Raw genomic sequence first — 21,120 nt, 5'->3', positions numbered from 1 at the left:
CACCGTCACGACATGCGACAACAAACTGCATCAAAACGCCCCAAAAGTGAAGGTGTCTGCTCCCGTACGCGTACTGCAACTAGCGGTAGTGAAGTGTTGGGCGGATGTCCTACACAAGAATATGTAAAAAATGCTTTGCGCAGTGATAATTTTTATTGATTATGGAGTACATAATGATAAAATCCCAATAATTTGTTTTTCTATCTCATTCAAGCTAGTCGGACTGCTCATAACATTGGTCGAGCATGAAAATAATAAAAATTTGAACTTTTGCATGGCAGGTTTAAGATTTATTGTTAATAGATTGTTGTTTTTCGCAACGGACTATCATTATAGATTTTGCTTCCATACTTCCTAAATGCAAACAGTTTTTACATACGGCTGTTAAATGTGCCGTGTTTTGTGTCTTCTTATATAAATCTGTAACGGCCAGCGACCAAAGAGCTCGCCCGCACATGTCAAGCTTATATACGCCGCGGGGAGAAGAGGATGTAGAAAGTGGGGGTGCTGTGTAATACGTGCGGCGTGTCGTTGTTGTGTTTGTGTATGTGTTGGTGCTGTGTAATACGTGGTACTCGTTGTCTTCGATATATGTAGGGTTACTTGTGATCGTTCTCAGCGTATTACCGGACACCTGCTTTTTTTTCTGGCCGCTAGAAACCTCACTAGGTGGCGCAAGTTACCGCCCGATTCTAACTAGTTTGCTCGAGTTATTTATCCATGTAAGTTCGGTATTCGTTTTTCTATCTAGCGGTTCCGTCGTAGCTACCAACGCCACCGACCGCCGACGACACACGTACGTACGTACCTTTGCACGTAGATACGTCCGCCGCGCTTCGAGGCTGTTTACTTTGTATAAAATACATCGAACAAGAACAAACGCGTCCTGTGTGCTTTAAATTCGGCTGAAAGGCGCGCGGCTAGCTGGGCTCGTCTCTCGCCTGTTCTCGGTTGCTGGCCGCCATGTTTTATGAGCACGCTCAGCCAACACGCTCAACCGTGTTTCGCGGAAGGCAGGACACTGTGTAGCGTGTAAAGTTTACACGGCACCTCGTGCGTAGGCGAATAACACACATGGCCGCGTATAAAACCAACACGTTTTGATTGTCCACTGTGGGACAACGATTTACACGTCTGGGCGTGTTATTTTTGCTAACAGTGTATTATCTTCATAATGTATATTATGTGAAGCACGCATGCCGTCTTGATTTTAAAAAAAGCCGAACCCATTCTCTTTTGTAGGTGGAGGAAGAAAACCTTTGATTACTTCAAGGACCTCGGAATACCTGGACCTGAGCCGAGTATTATTTGGGGAAAAGTTGCAGAGTACCACAGAAACGTGAGCTACGTTCGTTTGTATACGTTATTCCAAGTAACCGTACCCTATAAACAAAACGTGTGTCAGTTCATTTTGCTGCAAAACACGGAGGCAACCGATCACGGCGAACAAATCGAGGATTCCCGCGAATTTTGAAGCTTGGAATACGATTAGACAGAAAACGATGCGATGTTCAGCAGGAGAATGGCCTTTCTCTCTCTCATTATCTCCGCGCACGTAGCATTTGGTCAAATCTAAACATATTCTGATTTCCTTTACTCGCTGGGATCCTTTTGCTGTCCACCTTTTCAGCTGTCTTTAGGTGCTGAAGGAAAGTAGACTCAATGTCTTCCTTTCGAGTGTCGAATTTGTTAAACTCCTTTCGCTGCCGTAAAAAGCAAAAAGAACCCGTAAAAGTAGGTAATCTAAAACTGTTTCCGACCACTTTGAGTGCCAGGCACGAGTACACTCGGGCGCGTTCTCGTGTGGATTCTGTTTTGGTTCTCTCCCTACCCCTTCCCAACTGAACTGTCACATTTGTTTTCTACGTGTAGTGACACGTATGAACAAGCGATAAAAACAATGGGTTATCTTCGGGTGTAATTTTTTGATGGCGTACTTTGGCCGACTTCTATTTTCGTATGGGCCTTCATTGTTACAGAATGACGAATTTGTGTAGTTCCAGCTCGCGCCATATGGTGGACAGTGATTTCTTCAAATTAGAAATAAACTCGGCATCCCATAACTGTGAAAACTAGGAAGTTACAGTTTCGAATAAACAAAGGCCCAGTAAGGTCGCTCAAAAGAGTGACCAAGAGGTGCGAGTTCGAAATGCCACTGCTTATAGTACCGTGTCTTGGAAAGCAGAATACGAGAAATATGGCCTAGGTTGGAGGCACACAGACCTTAATTTACTTTTTGCCCACACAATAGTCTGTCATCAATAAATAAATATTTTTTCACAGATTATGCTACAGCCTTACTGAGATCAAAATTTTCGTTCTGCGTGTGTTAAGCTGTGCGCTAGCGTAGAGGTAGGGCACAGCTTAACTGGCCTAGGCTGTGCCCTAGCTCTGGGCTAGGGCACAGCCTAGGGCACACACAAATTGTTAAGCTGTACCTTTGCGTAGAGCCTCTTCCTAGGGCACATCCTATAGCACACTCAAAGGGTTAAGCTGTACCCTAGCGTAGAGCCGCTTTTAGAATGCTTAACCTATTCGTCGTATCCATTAAACTCCAGGGTCTGTCGAGATAATCGAAACGCGTTTTATTGCCAATCGCTGGTGTGAACGACGCATAGTCTAACGCTGAGGATACACTTGTGTCTAGAACAAACCATTTGAAAAACATGCCTCTATTTCAGAACATAATGTCATCCGCGCCAAATTGTTAAATCAATACTGGAATATGTCCTATGCGAAGTCGGCGACTCGCGAATCCCGGAAATGCACAATAAAAACAGTTTTTTATTTTTATTGTCAGTTGGCTGTCGAAAGAAAAAGCCAATTCTTTTAGTGGAAATTATTTATAAAAGTTTATGAGATGACATTAAGCTCTGAACTACGGCTTTCTTGACCATAGCTTCTCTTTTCTTTTGGAGTCTGACCGATTCGCGTTGCAAATATGTTTTATGGAGTCTTCGATTTCTCTGTTGTGTTTCGTATATGCAACCAAGCAAATAATACCTTAATGCATTGTACCATTCCCTGATACAAGTTCGGAATGCTTTTGTTTCGAGGCTTTGCCTTACGAATCCTTATATCTTTTCTAAATTAATAAATTAGTTTAATGTTACTCATCCGACTGTTTTCTTTGGGTAGGGCCGTCACTATGCTTTGCAACAGTGGTGTGATAAATACGGTGATATATTTGGGTAAGTGCAACGATTTCGAAGCAATAACGTTTTATTTATTACTTTAATATACAAAGCAAGTGCCATGTTTTAATTTTTATACATTAATGGTTGTGCACTTGTAATTACGATATAGACTGTATAAATATAAGTTTTATTTGTAATGCCTCACAGGATGGACTGTATACATTCATTCATAGATAGTTTTGAACCACTGAACGTTGATATCTCTACAGGTTTTACAACGGTGATGTTCCAATTCTCGTGATCAAGGACATTGATTTTTTGGATTATATTTTTGTGACGAACTTCAAAAACTTCGCTGACCGCGGGGTAAGTTGTTTTAACTACGTTAAAATAGAGCCGGTCGATATACATGAACCAAGGTTTAGGATGTTTAATGAATATTCCGACAGTACATAATGTCGCTGCCTTTCCGTTCCAATATGATAATAATAATAATAATAATAATAAATTTGTATTCAGGAACATTCATAAATTCATACAGGAGTGCGGGGGCAATCAAAGCCAACGGTGGCTTGTGTGACGCCGCCCAAAAAAAAAAAAAAAGAAAAAAGAAAGAGACAAAGGTTGAATGTCCAAGAACACAGTCAGTAAAAAATTAGCACAAAGAAAGCAGAAAACGGGAAAGAAAACGATCATAAAGCAGTTAGGAGTGCACAAGACAGGATGACTAATATATACACAAATGCAAATGTAGTAAATATAGACACAATTGTGAAACGACCAAGAACAAAGTCAGTACAAAAATTCGCAAAAATAAAGCAACGTGGACGTGAAAAACAAGAATAAAGCAGTTAGGAGTGCACAAAACATGAATAATATGTACACAAATACATACGCAACTAAATATAAACATTATGTAGTCTCTCCTCCAGAAAGATGAACTTTCATACTTTTCTTCAGCTGGCTCAAAGAATTAGCCTGCAGAATTTCAGAGTGCAAATTGTTAAACGTCTCAGGCACATAATATTCGCGCGTATTCCTACCATATCGAGTACGGACAAAAGGGACTTTAAATGTTTCTTGAAAACGAAGGGAATGAGTAGGTACGTTTTCTCTCTTGAAATCATCAGACCAGAAGTAACGTTGGACAACAGTTCGAGTAAAAAGACTTCTGAGACATGGGAATTGCAGGAAATGAAACAGGTCACTGTCGTCAGGTATTTGCAAGCCGTAAGATACACTTTTCAAAATATTTTTTTTAAATGCTATCTATTTTACCATGCCACTGGGTTGAACAGTTTCCAAACACTGTAATCCCATACCTTAACACGCTATATGCAAGTGTGTGGGCGATTATTTTACGTACAGAAAAAGGCATAAGCGATTTGGTGTTATATAAGGCACGTTTATTTAACGTGCCTAAAAACAACCACGCGGGTCTTCATGTTGGCGCACAAAAGACAAAAAGAAGAAACACGGCACACGCACCGCTTAAAATGTACAAATTAACATGACTACAAATAGGTCGCACACTTCACACAAAATGTAATAGAGTTTCAAGATTCAACTAGACTTGCCAAGTTCTGGAGAAAAACTAGGAGATTTGTGAACATGTCCAAGCTAGACGATGCGATTGTATTAAATGAAATTTGCATACGGGACAGTGGTGAAAGTTTAGACATGAATTGAATATTGCCGCGCGCAGGGTCACAGAGTTGTAGAAGGTTGTCGTTTATTCTTGCTGAGGACATAACTTCTATCGTTTATCCCTGCTTTTGTTGTTCTAGAAAGTGCGTGTTCATTCTCGCCCCGAGCGCGCTACGCTCGAACCTTCTCCGCCGAATCTTCGAGATAATCACTCACTCTAGATAAGAGGCCGCCCGTGACCTTGTCGAGTCAGTTTTCGCCCCAGCGAATCTGATCTTTCGCTGACTTCGACGCCCGCGACGCTCTGCTGTTATCTTCTGTTTCCTTTTTATTTTTGGGCACAAGTTTGCCCCCATTAAACGTTTCAGTTTCCCCAGTTATTCTTTGTTTCCTCGCCTGTTCTTTTATTACATTATAAAATACAGTAAAATTTCTGGTAACGCGACAAGGAACATAGTAGCCGACAGAATTCAAAAGTTGATTAGCATCAGTTCAACTATTTACCACCCTGTGCAAAAAAATCAGATCACGCTCGAATATTCTATTTGAAAAGGACTTAAGTAAAACGCTCTTAAGAAGAAATTCATAATCATAAAGGTATTAAAGAGCAGTATTTCTAAGTATTCACTAAGTAGAGCGCACGGATAGCATAGCTGTCACCATGCGATTTTTTTTTGTCATTAGATTAATTATGATTAGAATTCTGACCGATGTAGGCGTTTGTTTTTATAATAACATAAAAGACTTTACAGCTATCATGACCTTGCATTATTACTACGTCATTCGTCTCACGTACTTTGAGACGGAAAAGTGACAGTGGTTTCGAAAATAGGTTAGGAAGTTCAATTTGTTATTTTTATTGATTACTTTATTTTGATGGATATTAACGGTTCGTTTGGGAATTTGTGTTCATGAAGAGTGGAGAGAATTTTTCAGGAATATATATTCCTGTTTTCTTCTAGTAACTTCACCACATTATTTTCGGTCCACCGTAAGCTCCCAAATTCCTTAATTCAACTTATTATTTGATCTTAATTTTTTTAAGTGCGATATTACACGCGCCAGTTTAGATATACTTTATTTTCTCCTTTATTTTAAATTTCTAGGGCACCGCCGCAACGTGCTGCGGCGAATCGAATACGGCGAATCGAAATAACGACGAAAGCCTTTGAACAGCAATAATTAATATGTTGACGGGATGTATGCCAAATAAGAACAAATTAATAATTGAATATCATGTCCTTTGGGATGTGTAATTATTTTTGAACTTTATATTTATATGCGTAAGTTTTAATATATTTAAAAAAACGCACGTCCCTTTGGATTTGTGTTGCTACGGAACAAAACATCCTGTCATCATTTATTGCGGCATTTTAGGAAAGTTGTCCTTGGTATGATCACCATCATTTGTCAGCCTCCGCATGTTTTTCCAAAAATACTTTACTTATGCGACCACTTGCAAGATTCCTAAACCGTCAGACACACAACAGAGAGTAAAGGAGAGCATTTTTTCAACCAAGAAATGACTTTTAACGCTAACCGCCAATCCGAGAATATTGTGCGTCCGTCCGTCCGTCCGTCCACTCGTGCGCTTTCCGCTATATTTAGCGGAGAAAGGGGCATTACGAAATGTCTCGTGAGGTCACGTGACCTATACGACAACTCAGCTTTCGCGCTAAATTTAGCGGGGAAATTTATGACTTGATGGCAAAACGTCAATTCAGTTGATGTTTTACACGTCTTGTGACCTAGACACCTATTCAGATTCCCCGCTAAATTTAGCGGGGGAAATGGATATCACGTGACCTGGCGTCGCGTGACCTTAACAACAACCATTCGAAATCCCTGCTAAATTTAGTGGGAAGATATAGCGCAACGTGAGAGACCAATTCCCGCAGCAATTCCATATAATGCTTTTCGTGCCTTATGCGGAACGCAAGTTTGTCTGCTTCTTTTGCAGGGGCTGTGGTGACGTCAGAACGCCGATTGGTTCTGAATGAAGGATAGTGGGTAAAACTAGAGGCAGCTTGCTTCGAGGTCTACCCACTATCGTTCGATTTGAGCCAATCAGAACTCGGTGTCTTTCTGACGTCACCGAAACTCTTCCGCAAGAAGCAGACGACTTGTTCTCCGCATAGGACTTTGAAGGTAAAGATGGCTGCCACATTTGTTCTGATGCAATAGATCAACTCTTCTCTTTGAAACATTCCGAAGACGCATACTAGAGTCACCAACAACTTAAGAAACCGAGAGTGTGGCTCATTATGATCGCGCTTCTTGCATCGCGATTCGTCCTTATGCGTCCTTATCGGCTAGTGTTTGAACCTGATTGGCTAAGCTCCAATAATTGGATGCTCCAGACTCGCCGTACCCTGCCTTTTTAGTGTTAAATACTTTACCTAAGAAAGTTTCTATTCCAGGTTACAATGAGAACGGATCAAGTGCATTCATCACTTGGAGAGTCCTTGATTCACGCCAAGGGATTGCAATGGCGATTTCTTCGAAGCTGCACCTCGCCGGAGTTTACTTCGCACAAACTGAAACAGGTATCTGGAGCAGAAGTAGATTTCCTATGTCCAGGTTATAAGAAACGACATCGCATAAGCCACGCGGAAAAAGAAGACCTCCGCTCTGGATGGAAACGAAGAAGAACTACTTGGTTCAATATCGGAAATAATATTCAGTTCTGCGGCTTTCGTAAATAGACTAAGCAATGCAGAAGTTTTAACTCCGTCTGACTATTACGATAATTGTGGTTATTCAATTCGTATGTTTAAGAATATGACGCCACCCCGACAAAAAATTAATAGGAAAAATATAATTTTTCTGAACCGGCGTCCACATAGATCTAGTGCTGAGAAACAAAGAAATTGCGTTGTTGGCGCAAGCGGCATTTCTTTCTGTGAACCAAATTTCATCAAGGAAAACGTCCTGTTTTCTTTTTTCTTTGTGATACGAATATTTTATCAAAACATATGTAACGTTCTTCCAATGTGACGTTTTTTTTTTTTTGTGTCGACAAATATTGGACCTGGGTGGACCTCGGTTCAAAAATAAATACCGCTGTTTTTCTCTTATTTTTCATACAGGTAGAGTCTTCTAAAATTTTCGTATTTTATCAGAATCGCTAGATTTATATTCGCACGGAGTTTCAGTTGTTTATGTAAGTCGATGAGCAGGGTATATTTACTTTATCGCGTCATTATATTTACTTATATAAGACTGATATATATCAGTATATTTTCTCCCTATCACTCTTCCACGTCCAGGTAGCAATACCCGTAACGTCATACCGGATGTGAAGACTTGCTGGCTCTCCATCTTCATTTTCAGATGATGCCTTATCTCGTTGAGCAAGGAGACATATTCATCAATGACCTGGGTAAACTTGCCGATGAAAGAAGGGAGGAATCAATGCTCGACGCTTTCCAAGCTCTTTCCATGGACTTCATATGTCGAGCCGCTTTCGGAATAGACACCGACTTTCAGCATAACATCAAAAATCCTTTCTACGTCCAAGCTGAAGGTGTTATTCCAGGGATGATGAAAGGCCCTTTTCACGCCGTAGCACGTAAGATATTTTATTTAGGCATACGCACCTTGTTCCTCCATATTACATTTTATGTGGCAGGACATAGCCAAAAAAAATGTTTTGTCTATTGCGCAAGTGCCAAGGATAAGTAATCTCTTTTGGGTGAAACTTTTGGGTGAGTAATCTCTGTTGGGTGGAAAGAGGGACAAAGGACAAACACAAATATCCAAACACAGCTAGGTGACTGGTCCGCAACCAAAAAAATCTGCCTGGTCCGGGTATCAAACCAGGGACCTCTCATTTTTCAGCGGAGCGCTCTACCAAATGAGCTAACCAGGGATTAGACGTCAGTAGAGCAAACATGTTTTATCAGCTGCCACCGGTCTGTCTGACACCAACAAGGGTGAAATGCTTGCATTTTAAGGTTATGAATGCAATGCAATTAAATTTTCGTCATTAATATTGTTATTTTTATCCAGCTCTTCTGCACCTTTGAATTAAATGCATTATGCGCATAACCTTAAACCACAGGCCGTTCACACTTGCTAGTGTTAGACAGGGGGCAGCTGATAAAACCTATTTGCTCTACTGACGTCTAGCTCCTGGCTAGCTCAGTCGGCAGACCACTCCACTGGGAGAGGTCCCTGTTTCGATACCATGACCAGACGGATTTTTTCGGTCGCGCTCCAGTCACATAGCTGTGTTCGGAAATTTGTGTTTGTCTTTGGCCCCTGTTCCACTTCTCGAGAGATTAATATCGTCATTCTCTTCCAGAAATCCTTGCACCTTTACATTAATTAAATTATCCTGAAGTAGTTATTTTTTTTAAGTACAGGTAATGAGTGAAATCGAACCTGATCGAGAAGTCGCTTGAGTTTAGAAGGGTTTAAAACATCAATTGAAAACGAGCGTATTGGTATATTAAATACGAATAGACGAACGAATAAAACATAGACAACAAGGACGTCCTCTATGTTTTATCCCTTCATGTATTCGTGTTTATTCGCATTCGTTCTCGTCCTCTGTTATAACTTTTATGGTATTCCTATTTAAAACATAGTGTTTTATTTGTAGCGATGATTAGGAACTTGCTTTTTTACATTCTTAAAATTGGTTGTTAACAAAATCTACCCAATTCTCCATCACCCGTGTTCAACACTTTTAAGGCACCGATCGTGCAACAAAATGCTCCTTTCATCTCAAATTTTGTCGCACTTCTGGCTAAGCTATAAAGCCTTTATCTGCATGATTAACGCTATTCGATGTTAAAGAGCATGTAACTTGAAAAGTAGATGAATGATTGTAAAAACGTGCTATTCTAGAACGAAAATTCCGAGAAACAAAGGTTAAAAGCCTATGTGGCTTTTAACATTTATACCACTCAATATTTTACAGAGGGTATTAAGAAAGTTAAAACGAGTTGTATCTAGCCGTGTAAAATCAGAACGTTCCGTCGATAAATTTCTTTTGCATCCATTTTCTTTTTCAGAGTGCACGACAACATTTGGACGATTAATTAAGCCCTTATCATGGCTGAATCGAATACTCGGAAGTTTCACCATGGAAATATTTGCTCGGGAGATGAAGAAGGTTGTAAGACTGAGAACGCAAAATCACGGTGTATGTGTTCCTTTTCGTGGCATTTATATATTTAAAATGTCACAAATATGTGACACCAAAGACTTGAATTTTTTTAATAACCAAATAGAGGCGTGTGTTATTTAAACGATAAAGTTTATGGTAATGACATTAAATCTGAAGTCACTTCTGTCGGCCAATTTAATATATGCTAATAGTTTAACTATACTTAAGAAGTTAATATAGTATATTTGTTGTTATCAGCAAAATAATTGGGTTGTGAAACTAAGAACGCGAAATCTAGCTGCATGTGTTCTTTTTTCTCCGTATATGCATAATAAGTTAAAGATGTCGCACCACTGATTAAAATTTATTTTTAAGACTTGGAAATCGAAGGTGTTTAGCTTTTACCTGAGAGGTCTACGGAATTTAAATTAAATTGAAATGCACTTTGATTGTTTAACCTCGATGTTAATAGCTAAAATATGTTTGACAACTCATGATGTGTTGGCTGCAGACATGTACAAATTACTCAGAAAGGTAGTTAAGTTACTGAGTATCGACCTCAAAAGTAATCGCAGTAAAGTAAAAATTACGCATTTGTAATAGTAATTGAGTAAACTACTCACTACTGTAAAAAAGTACCGAGTTACTTTGAAGTTACTTTCGAAGTTACTTTTTTATATGCTTGGGGTTGTAAAATGAACAGCAATCTTGATCTTTGAAAAACCTTGCGAGCCTAAATAAATGCAGTCATTTTACGGCTTACGGTTTTACCAAAATAGTTTATTCGCTCGCAGAAGCAATTGACTTTCAAAGATTTTATCGGAGAGTTTTTCCCTTTTCCTCCTAAAAACGTCCCCGGTCAAGCTAAAAAGACGTTCCACCGACGCACAGGATGGAACGGCAGCGTTGAATTTCAGAGACAGGCTGTGCAGGGTCGTTTAAGCGAGTCTCGCCATCTTAGGTGTCCACCACGAAACATTTGAGGTTTGCCTCGGCTAGAGGGTCTTTATAACAAACTCTCCTCCTTTTTTTCTTTTTTTTTTCTTAGGCAAGTTGAAATTGTTATGACTGGCCCCGCTTTAATCTTACAACATTCGGAGACTACGCTGATCGAGTGCACCCAACCGTCAAGGGTTCAAGTCTCACGCCATGACGATGAGATCATCCGGACGACTGCGCGTCTCGTTGCAGTGATAGTGCTACGCTACTTTAAAAAGAAAATTATTGTGGTTTAACAGAAAATGAAACGAAGTACACCTCGCCGCTGCCGCCGGGTCCAACAAAAGCATCTTTCAAGAGTGGCTCGCAAGCCTCGCCGGCGACTAGGGTATCCTGACACTCCTGACAAGTAAATCTGTTTCAACAAAGAGGAGGTCTCCCTGGAGTGGAAGGTCGGAAGGACGCGAAGGATTATGTGAACAAGCACCGTCGCTCGTACAGTTGCAGCTCGAAGCGGGAGCGTGCTCCCATGAACGGATTATCCGTGTCTGCGTTTGTGCGCGGGGAGTCCGGCTTTGCAAGGGAGTATGCGCTGACGACGAGGCGACCATGGGAACAGGCGCCCAGCTGCGAGGTCATTTCAGTCGCGCTTCCCGTGGAACCTCCAAACCGCTTGAGGCAGAACTCACTAAAAGCAGACAACATGAAAACAACAACAACCCTCGGAGTGTCCCCGTCTTTCACGGTTGCAGCTGGAGCCGCGGCGCCAGCGTGCATTACCGGATTAGGTCAATACCCGACCAAGGCTTGTTATACTTCGTTTCAGCTCCGGTCCGAGCGCGGCCGATGTTATGAGCCGAAGGGCCAATCAAACAGCGAAAGAGGCATCACGTCATGGCGTGTTCTGCAGCTAAAAGTACCAGCCGGTATTCGCCGTCTCTCTCAGTGCTCCTCCACCGGCTAGTCCTATCAAGCGCGGAGAGCACGCCATGACGTTGCGCTTTTTGCGCTGTTTGATTGGCCCTTCGGCTCATAACATCGTCCGCGCTCGGGCCTAGGCTGAAACGAAGTATAAGCATTTCTTCCTGCGTTCGTGCGCGCCGGTGTTATATTTTGGCTGCTCGTCGCTACCTTGGCCCAAGGACGCTTGTGATACAGTTTTTGCGGCTGCCGAGTTTAAGTGCGTGGGAACGGAATGTGATGTTGCCCCATGCTCGGGAATGCCACTTCATCTGCCGGCGTCTTACTTATTTCTGCACTCAAACTTTTGCGATGAGCAACATTAGCACTACATTTCGAAAATAGTTAGTAATTTGAGTATAAATTACCTGAAAAACGCAGTTAAATTAAACTACTAATTACTCAAATACAGTTGTAATTGAAAGTTACCAAGTTACTCGGAAAAGTAGTTAAACTACAGTAGTTTGAGTAGAGTAGTCGAACTACGTCCATGTCTGGTTTGCCGTTATCAAGGAGCTTGCGACTGTACCCCAAACGTGTTTAGGTCTTAACAGTTTAATATATTTTTGCTATAGCCGAGACAAGCAAGCCGCTCCTAAATTAACAAAAGATTAAGCCATTTCACCACCAATCCTTTGCTTCATAAATGTTCATATGCTAAATTATCAGTTTTAAAATGTAATGATCTATAGGTACCAATTAAAACGTTTTGTTCCGCAAATCAAGCAAATGCAGGTCGACTTCATTTCTGTTTAGCATCCTGATACTTGTAAATTGTATTTTTTTAACTAAGGATCATCTAATCTCTTTAGTTTAATTGTGTATAACCTGGTAATTGTTTTACATGCATTTTTACCTAGGTTGATAGTTTTTCGGGTTGAGTTTTCTACCTAAGTGTAATATATAGAGCACTTGTAATAAACGGCGATATTCCTTGCAGATGCAAAGAAATGATATGTTGCAAAATTTCTTGGAAGCGGAAGTGATTAACAAGTACCCCTTCAATAAAATCGCATCAATGAACGCCAAGAACTCAGAAGGTAAAATATAATATTTATTTTTAATAAATACATCACAGAGCAATGACCTTTCTTGAGCAATTTAACATCCGAGTGTGTAAAATATCAAGCAAAATAAAAAAAAAACACGATAAATATGACGAATGTGGCTCATGGCACTAGATTCTTAGGTATTCAAACTGTTTACCATCGCTGCTATACTAGAAGTTCAATTGGAAAAGGTTCCAACAAGTAATGTAGAAATAATTTATCAAGAAACAAGACTCTAACGTTTCAACTGCACGATCGTTCACAGAAGTCTGAATACTATACAAAAGTACAAATATAAATTTGAGAACAGCGCGGGTTTTAACTAGAATTTCTTCCCTGGCCTTGAGTTTACTCAAAGTATGGAGATGTTGTTTTTGTCTGGCGTGAGTCTTTAAAGATCTTCCTTGGTTTTCTTGAAGTGATCTATTCGCTTAGGCTTGTTCAAGTTACGTTAATTTTGAAACAGCTTCCTTGATGTTGCGTTATAAAATGCAACATTAAGGATGAACACAAAGCAGTCTATTGTTCTTCCAAACTTCTGACTTTATAACACCGAAAGTAATTTTTTTATTAGAGAATGTGCTTATGGGTTAGATTCAATTGATACGTGTAACGCTTGAGTGGGACGAAAAAATGTTACACGCTTATTGATGTGCATATTGATCAAAGGCAGGACGTCGCAGGATGTGCATATTGATCCAAGGCATATAGAATGCATCATTAGTCAAAAACTTTAATCCATGTTCATATCTAGGAATAACACCTAAACCAGAGAAATTAACCGATGAACTCGGCGGAATTAGAATCCCGTACTACGCGCAGTCCGACACATTTGCTCGGCGATACAAGTAAGAGAGGAACGAGAGTACAAGCAACGAGACAAAGTAGGATTTGTCGCAGACGGTCGTCTGCGGTAGCATGCGACTGTCCGCGGCGAGTAATTCCTTGTACACCATATACGAGGCCCAGAATACTTAGTCCGCAGTCGACCATCGGGGGAGAGTTGTACTTAGTCCGACACACTAAATCCGCAGTCGACAGTAGGCACCGAATTCTACTTACTCTAGAATACCTAGTCCGCAGGCTACAGTCGCAGGTGAGCTATACTTTGTCCAGCGTATACTGTGTCGGCAGTCGACCATCGGCGGTTTTTCATACTTAGTGCAGGGTACTTGGTCCTCGGACGACCGTTGGTGTCTGGGGTGCTTAGTACAGCATACTTAGTACGCAGGCGACAGTTGCCGGCTCGCCGGCGTGTTAGTCCCAGTCCAGCATACTTGGTTTGCAGTGGACCGTCGGCGGCGAGTCATACTTTGTTCAGCGTACCGAGTTTGTGACAGTTGCCGACAACTCGTACTTTGTTCATCGCACTTAGTCCGTAGACGATCGGCGGCAGCGAGTAAAGGCCCGTTCACACTCTTGCGACCTCTTAAGGCCCGTTCACACTCTTGCGACCAAGTGCGACCGAGTACGACTGAGAGAGACGAGTTCTCTTAAAACTTGTTAAAGGTTTTTAAAATGAGGAAACAAACTGGCATTGTGGCGCCATCTATGCGGTGACCCTGGAACTGCATTTCACAAGAGCGAAGGTTTTGCGGGATTTCCGAGGTCAAATGTGCGTAATACCCATAGAAAGGCTCGTTTATAACATTGACAAAAGTTTTTCGAGCCAAAAAAGAAAGGATAATGCGCGAGAAATAAATAAAAAAAAAATATATGCCGGACCGCCGAGTTTACACTGCTTCCCAATAGATGGCACCAGTGTGTTTTCTGGTTTAAGAAGTTGTAAGGAACCTAGGTTTAAGAGGTCGCAAGAGTGTGAACGGGCCTTTAAACCTGGGTTCCTTAAAACTTCTTAAACCAGAGAACACACTGGCGCCATCTATTGGGGAGCAGTGTAAACTCGGCGGTCCGGCATATTTTTTTTATTTCTCGCGCATTATCCTTTTTTTCTTGGCTGTAAAAACTTTTTTCAATGTTATAAACGAGCCTTTCTATGGGTATTACGCACATTTGACCTCGGAAATCCCGCAAAACCTTCGCTCTTGTGAAATGCAGTTCCAGGGTCACCGCATAGATGGCGCCACAATGCCAGTGTGCTCCCTCATTCTAAAAACATTTAAGAAGTTTTAAGAGATCTCGTCTCTCTCAGTCGTAGTCGGTCGCAAGAGTGTGAACGGGCCTTAATGCTTAGCCCAGACGATATTTATGCCTAAATCCTGTCGCAGCCAACGCTTTTAACAGATCGAGTTAATCGAGCACCGCCAAAAGCGCAACGTCCGGCGATTATTTTCTCTGTGTTTGCTTTCGCCGGCCAAATAAATCACACCAGAAAAAAACGCAGAAGGATGGCGCCTTCGTTGTGCGCGATTGGTTTCTTCGGTGAGAGCAAATCTTCAAAGAAGATTAACGCCGTGACGACGCACCTTTGCCACTCCTTCATTGTCTCCATCGAATCGTAGCGTCGGCGGCGGTCGTGAAACGGAGCATGGTATGGAAGTGACTGTCGGCGGCGAGTGATGGTGCTTTGTCCAGCATATCCTTAGTTCGCAGCGAGATTATCGTCGGTGCGCGCAGCTGGTTCCCACTAAAGTCACAGGATCTGGGAAAGCAGCGCCATTGCCTTCCCACCTGCTAGCCGGACACGAACAAATGTCAACATACGTACGACAAAACCTATCAAGGTGATTGACTCGTCGCTGTTGGTTGCCATGGTGATCGCCCTTTTGGACATTTTCAAAGCTTGGTACGACTGGTCGTTAAGACCAGTCGTACCAAGATCGCTATGGAGCATCATCGTACTGAAAACGTTCCTCGGCCGATATGAGCGTCTTTGGCACTGTGCATGCACAGGTGTACGGGACTCTGCATGCCGTACACCTTCTTACAGCCATCACACACAACGTCAGTGCTTCAAGGCATTGAAAAATAATGTTACTGTCTTGAAACACGCAAGCAGAGCAACATAAGTGAAAGAGATCTGGAGAAATAAGCATGAGCGATTCGTTTATTGGATGCACTGTGCCAAGGACGCTCACATCGCCCGAGGAACACTTTCAGTAGCTTGATGCTCCATAGCGATCTTGGTGCGACTGGTTTTAACGACCTTTTCGAAGCTTCGCAAGGGTTCAAAATGGCGATCATCATGGCGACCGACAGCGATGAGCGAATAACCTTGAGAGGTTTTGTCGTCTGTTTGTTGGTATTTGATTGTGTACGGCTAGCAGGTGGGAAGGCAAGGACGCTATTTTCCCAGATCCAGTGACTTTAGCTCCCACCAAAGCGGTGGATGAGTTTGAATTTTATAAACATGTACCGCCAAGTTAGTGCATGCTGGGACGCATTCGAGTCAAAAATAGCGGAGCCTCGCCGCCAATTGTGTTAGTCGCGGCGGCGCGGCGTCGTCACCTACAAAGATACCAACGGACGAGTGCTCGCGAACATCGGCGCGTCACCGGCGGTTACAGCAGATCGATGGGAGCATGCGGGTCTGGATGTGGGTGTGCCATGGGCCAAAAATGGCGACGCATCACCGGCATCCAATGGGAGCGCCCGCGGCACGATCGAACGATTGCGGTACTTGGATAAGTCATTATATCCAGTGCTTTAGTTCCCGACGAGGCGTATACTGGAAAGGACTTAATTTTCGCGAGGAACTAATTTCCGCAACTTTCGCGAATCGCATACCATTCGCGAAAAATAGGTCCCGCGAACCATTCCGGTAAAATGTTAACGGATTGGAATCTATATTAAGATCCCACTGCGTCGCAAAAATTAGAACCGGTGAATTATTTAAGAACAATTCAGCTTTGACCTTGCGGGCACCCGCTCTGCCGCCGCCTGATTGTTACTAGACGCCGGCGCCCGAGGGCGGCTCAAGGGCGAGCCGTCGGTACCCTCGGTGGCCGATCGGAGCTTGTAGTGGCCGGCTGGTGGCGGAGGCGGACGTCCGCAGCCCCCCTTCAAAGGAGCCCGACCCCCGAGGGCCTGGACGGCGTGAATAGGGAGCCGGCAGGACACCCACGTCGGGATGAAGGCACCCGTCGGCCTGGTGCCGGGAAACAAGGGGTGCGAGAGAAAGACTGGCGGTGCTCGCAGGGTCGGTGGGGACTAGGAGTGGTGTGACGGACTGCATGCTGGAAGGACGTGTGGATTGTGGGTTGCGACCAGCACAGACAAGACAACTCATCAATGTGAGTCATTAAGTGTTTACATCGAGAGTGGTGCTATGTCACTCGGAGTGTGGGGAGCTGGACGCGGATAGCCGCGTGTGACATTATCGGACCACTGCCCCGAAGTCCACGCGGAAACCAGTACCTACTCGTCGTCACGGACCATTTCTCGAAGTGGGTCGAGCTTTTCCCACTCAGGAAGCTAGTGTCTGCAAGAATGTGGGAACGACTGTTAGAGACAATTTGTCGCTGTGGTTTCTCTGCTTCTCTGATCACGGATAACGTGTCGGTGTTCACAAGTAAGGCCTTTGTGGACTCGTGCCGGTCACTCAATATCCAACACAAGCGAACAACGCCTTACCATCCACAGGCGAACATCACCGAGCGGGTGAAGCGGAACCTGAAGGTGATGCTGGTGACACTCACCGGATTGGGACGCGAACATATCCGAGCTCGGGTTTGCAACCCGAACGACGGTAAAACGATCGACTGGACTGACACCCGCGTACCTGAACTTGGGAAAGGAGCTGACGTATCCCTTGGAAAACAGATTCCGAGAGTGTGGGCATGCTGACCTCCGCCCCATTTCTCGCTACGCATTGGAACGCCGCGGCCGACTCGAGGATGCCCTCCGCACGGACAGGGAGAATCTCGACGCTGCCCGGCTGGAGCAGGCCGCCCAGTACGACAAAACGCACAGCCACCTGGTTTACGCCGTTGGGGATATGGTCCTTAGGCGAACACACCCTCTCAGCAGCGCGGCGCAAGGTTGTGTAGCGTCGCTGGCACACAGGTGGGAAGGGCCGTACCGGGTCGCGGCACGACTGTCACGTTTGACCTGCCGACTTGCTCGCCTGGACACGGGCGAAGAGTCCGGCTCGGTGCACGTGGGCGACTTGAAGACCTACTGCCTCCGCGATCCCGAAGATAGCGACGGGGAGGCAGGCGGGACAAACAACCCTGGGGAAAGTCCTCGGAGATACAATCTCAGGGCCAAAAGGCGCTAGTGTATCGCATAATTTAACCACCTCTCTTTCCCGCACAGAACGTCTGCCACCGGCGGTGCACGGGGCCGCCCCACCGCAGCGAACGCCAAACTCATTCATGGACTACAGAGAGGGTTTACTACACCCGCCCACGGTCCAGGGCTGGTCGCGGGTCCTGGAACCGGAGGGACGACAATCGGACGCCTGAGGACTTCAGGCGCGTCCGGTCGGGCGGGGAGGGCGCTCAAGCTCCCACTCCGTGCAACCGCCTCCGGCTGGGCCTAAACTCCTGGAGGAGCCCAAGAAGAAGATGCGGTCGGCTGCCACGTGAACGGTGGTCTCCGGGAGGGGGCAGTGGGTTACACGTCCCACGCACGATAGAAGGACCAGTACCGCCCCTACCGAGGGGCCAACCCGTCCGAGGTGAGGCCACCTTTCCGCGGCTTGACCCTGACGGACCTGGACGGCGAGCCACCAGCCGTCTACAGGGCGGAGGAGGGGGCGGCCTTCTGTCCGGTCTGCGACGTCTTGGTGGTGTGCCAGGAGGCCCACACCGGGGGCAAGCTCCACACGGAGAGGGATCAGTGGAAGAAAGACGCAGCGGCAATGGCCGCTGCCACCGCGGGGGACATCGAGGCGGCCCTCAAGCTGCTACGGAGGGAGCGTCCGGAGCTTCTGACTTCGGCCCCAGTCTTGGTGCCCCCTACCGCGTCGATCCCGCGGGCCCTGGAGCTACCGCCGCTGAGGCAGTCCGAGCTAGTCCGGCCTGCCAAGTTCATCTGCCCCTCCCCGGCGGACTCATCTGCCGCCGGGCCCGGAGGGCCTATTACTCGGAACCCGCCGTCGCCGTCCTAGATGACCTGGACTCTTTCTTGGCGGTGTCAGGGTCTGAGGATTGAGGGGGGGGGGGGGGGGAGGACCCACTCTGCCGCCGCCTGATTGTTACCAGACGCCGGCGCCCGAGGGCGGCTCAAGGGCGAGCCGTTGGCACCCTCGGTGACCGATCGGAGCTTGTCGTGGCCGGCTGGTGGCGGCGGCAAACGTCCTCGCCCCCCCCCCCCCCCCTTCAAAGGAGCCCGACCCCTGAGGGCCTGGACGGCGTGAATAGGGAGCCGGCAGGACACCCACATCGGGATGAAGGCACCCGTCAGCCTGGCGCCGGGAAACAAGGGGTGCGAGGGAAAAACCGGCGGTGCTCGCAGGGTTAGTGGGGACTAGGAGTGGTTCGACGGACTGCATGCTGGACGGACGTGTGGATTGTGGGGTGCGACCAGCATAGACACGACAACTCATCAATGTGAGTCATTAAATGTTTATATCGAGAGTGGTGTTGTGTCACTCGGGGCGTGGGGAGCTGGACGGGGATGACCCCACAACCTAAACCACGAAAAATTCAGCCCGCGAAAAATAAGTCGTTTACAGTAGTTCCACTGTAGACCAGCGACATCAAGGGTTGAATCATAACTAGGATTCCGCGTTTTCGGGATTTTTATACCGTTCGATTTTGAGGGTGCTTTTTCGGAGTTCGTTTTTTGGCGAAAGTTTGGAGTCCATCGGAGTTTACGTTTCGTTAGATTCCCAATTCTCCGAAATTCAGTTTATTTTTGCCGTGTTTGGTCATTTCGTTTCAGTATGAATAAATAATATCCGGGTGTAAACGTATGCTACATTCAAGAGAAAGCGCTTGTATCAATTTGGTTTTAGATGGATTTTGCGTTCACGCCATTCCCATTGGCAATAGTAATTTGTTCCACGACAAAAGTTGTGCACGAGGGCAACTTCGATAAATGTCGATATCTTAAAAGCAATAAAATGTTCGTGATAGTCGCTGGGAACCTTATATTTATCCCATCCTATCCATGTACCTATTCCGCGGTCTCGAGGGTGGTGTAGTAAAGGGTGTAATGTAGAAGCTTCAACTGTCCAACCGATCTTCCCCGTTCTGTAAGATATTTCGATCATAGCTTTCAGTGGTACAGAAACACAACTCGTCCTTCCTATCAAGAAGACATAGTAGGGCCTAAACTGGGACCCGGAACAGTGCCCTTTGTCATTACCAGAAAGTACCTGTTGTTCTGAATGAACATTGAGGAGATAAGCGGCAAGTCCCCTTTTGTCAATGGTCCGAGATTTGAAAGAAAACTAACTGGGGTGGCATTTTGTCGTGACCATTGATCTGTGCACTGGCCAAACTTAAAATGCGGCATATTTTTTTTTTTATATTTTGACTGGCATTGGTGCATCGAAACTCGCAGTTTGTCGGACAAATCTGAATGTACGAAAAGTTTACCGGCGTGTGTTTTCCTGAGGTAATCGCATTTATCTCCAAAACACGGAACCTTAATCATAACGTGCCAAGGAATAGCGCAGCGGGGCTATGACTTCACAGCTTCCGAAAAAAAAATCAAGTGATAAAGTGAAGGGCACGATAAACCTTCCCCCTTTGCGATTAACTCCAGTTGTGACAAGGGGTTCCTAAAAATGCAAGAGTACTTAGAATTCAAAGTCCTACACAGAAACAGAAGCTATTAAGAACTTATCATTAAGACATGCTCTTCACACACTGTTCCTGAAGAAGCTAAAACCTGCCTGGGTAATTCTGAAGAACCCAGAGATCAAAGGAGTGTGTTGTGTGTACAGCTCATTCGAAACCACCCAAACCTCAAACATGATGAAAAATGGAGCACAAAGAGGCAAGGGCAAACGAGGAAGGAACACAGAACATAGACAGGCGCGTACTCACAACTCTTGTATATTAGGTGAAGAAAGGAAAGTTGAAGCACGATTCATTTATAACAGGGGACACCGGAACCAAGAGGGTATGCAGTTCAGTAACAGTCAAAATTTTGCAAACAGGCAACTTCTTTTTCGCTCAAAGCAACCGAGCGCTGACTAACGCAGCAATCGGCCAGACTCAAGATGGCAAACGCCTAGAAACAGCTCGCGCGTTTTTTTTCTTTAAGCGCCGAATGATTGATGTCTTTCTAAAGGCGGTGTGGACTACAGGTCTCACAATTCACTGAAAGGTGACATCCGACAGTTGATGTTAAAGAAAGATTGTTCTCTCGCAGTCAGTCATTCAGACTCCGTCCAGTCTGTCCGACATAGCATCTT

At 44.8% G+C, this 21,120-nt stretch overlaps 2 protein-coding genes across 2 annotated transcripts in view; both read left to right on the top strand.

The window, feature by feature from the left end:
• Positions 1–966: 966 nt before the first annotated feature.
• The window catches only part of LOC121046361 (cytochrome P450 3A24-like), a 34,569-nt gene continuing 14,415 nt past the window's right edge, over positions 967–21,120 (top strand). The window contains exons 1-6 of the mRNA XM_042294582.1: positions 967–1,339; positions 3,407–3,503; positions 7,206–7,330; positions 8,118–8,355; positions 9,806–9,936; positions 12,740–12,839. Coding sequence (XP_042150516.1) covers positions 7,211–7,330; positions 8,118–8,355; positions 9,806–9,936; positions 12,740–12,839 — 589 coding nt within the window. The 5' untranslated portion in view covers positions 967–1,339; positions 3,407–3,503; positions 7,206–7,210. The remainder of the gene's footprint in view (positions 1,340–3,406; positions 3,504–7,205; positions 7,331–8,117; positions 8,356–9,805; positions 9,937–12,739; positions 12,840–21,120) is intronic.
• Positions 16,754–18,915, top strand: LOC121838380 (translation initiation factor IF-2-like). Its single transcript, XM_042294583.1, has 2 exons — positions 16,754–17,041; positions 18,066–18,915. Exons 1-2 carry the CDS (start codon positions 16,982–16,984, stop codon positions 18,903–18,905), a joined length of 900 nt encoding a protein of 299 aa, XP_042150517.1. The 5' UTR covers positions 16,754–16,981; the 3' UTR covers positions 18,906–18,915.

The sequence above is a fragment of the Ixodes scapularis genome, unplaced genomic scaffold, assembly GCF_016920785.2.
Source record: "Ixodes scapularis isolate PalLabHiFi unplaced genomic scaffold, ASM1692078v2 PGA_scaffold6__148_contigs__length_123643588, whole genome shotgun sequence".
Lineage (NCBI taxonomy): Eukaryota > Metazoa > Arthropoda > Arachnida > Ixodida > Ixodidae > Ixodes > Ixodes scapularis.
This window is presented reverse-complemented; position numbering and strand designations above follow the sequence as displayed.

Coding starts and splice junctions, on each gene's coding strand:
- LOC121838380 (XM_042294583.1), top strand. CDS start 16,982: ATGCTGGAAGGACGTGTGGATTGTGGGTTGCGACCAGCACAGACAAGA. Junction 17,042..18,065: donor AGACAAGACAACTCATCAAT/GTGAGTCATTAA, acceptor TTTCCCGCACAG/AACGTCTGCCACCGGCGGTG.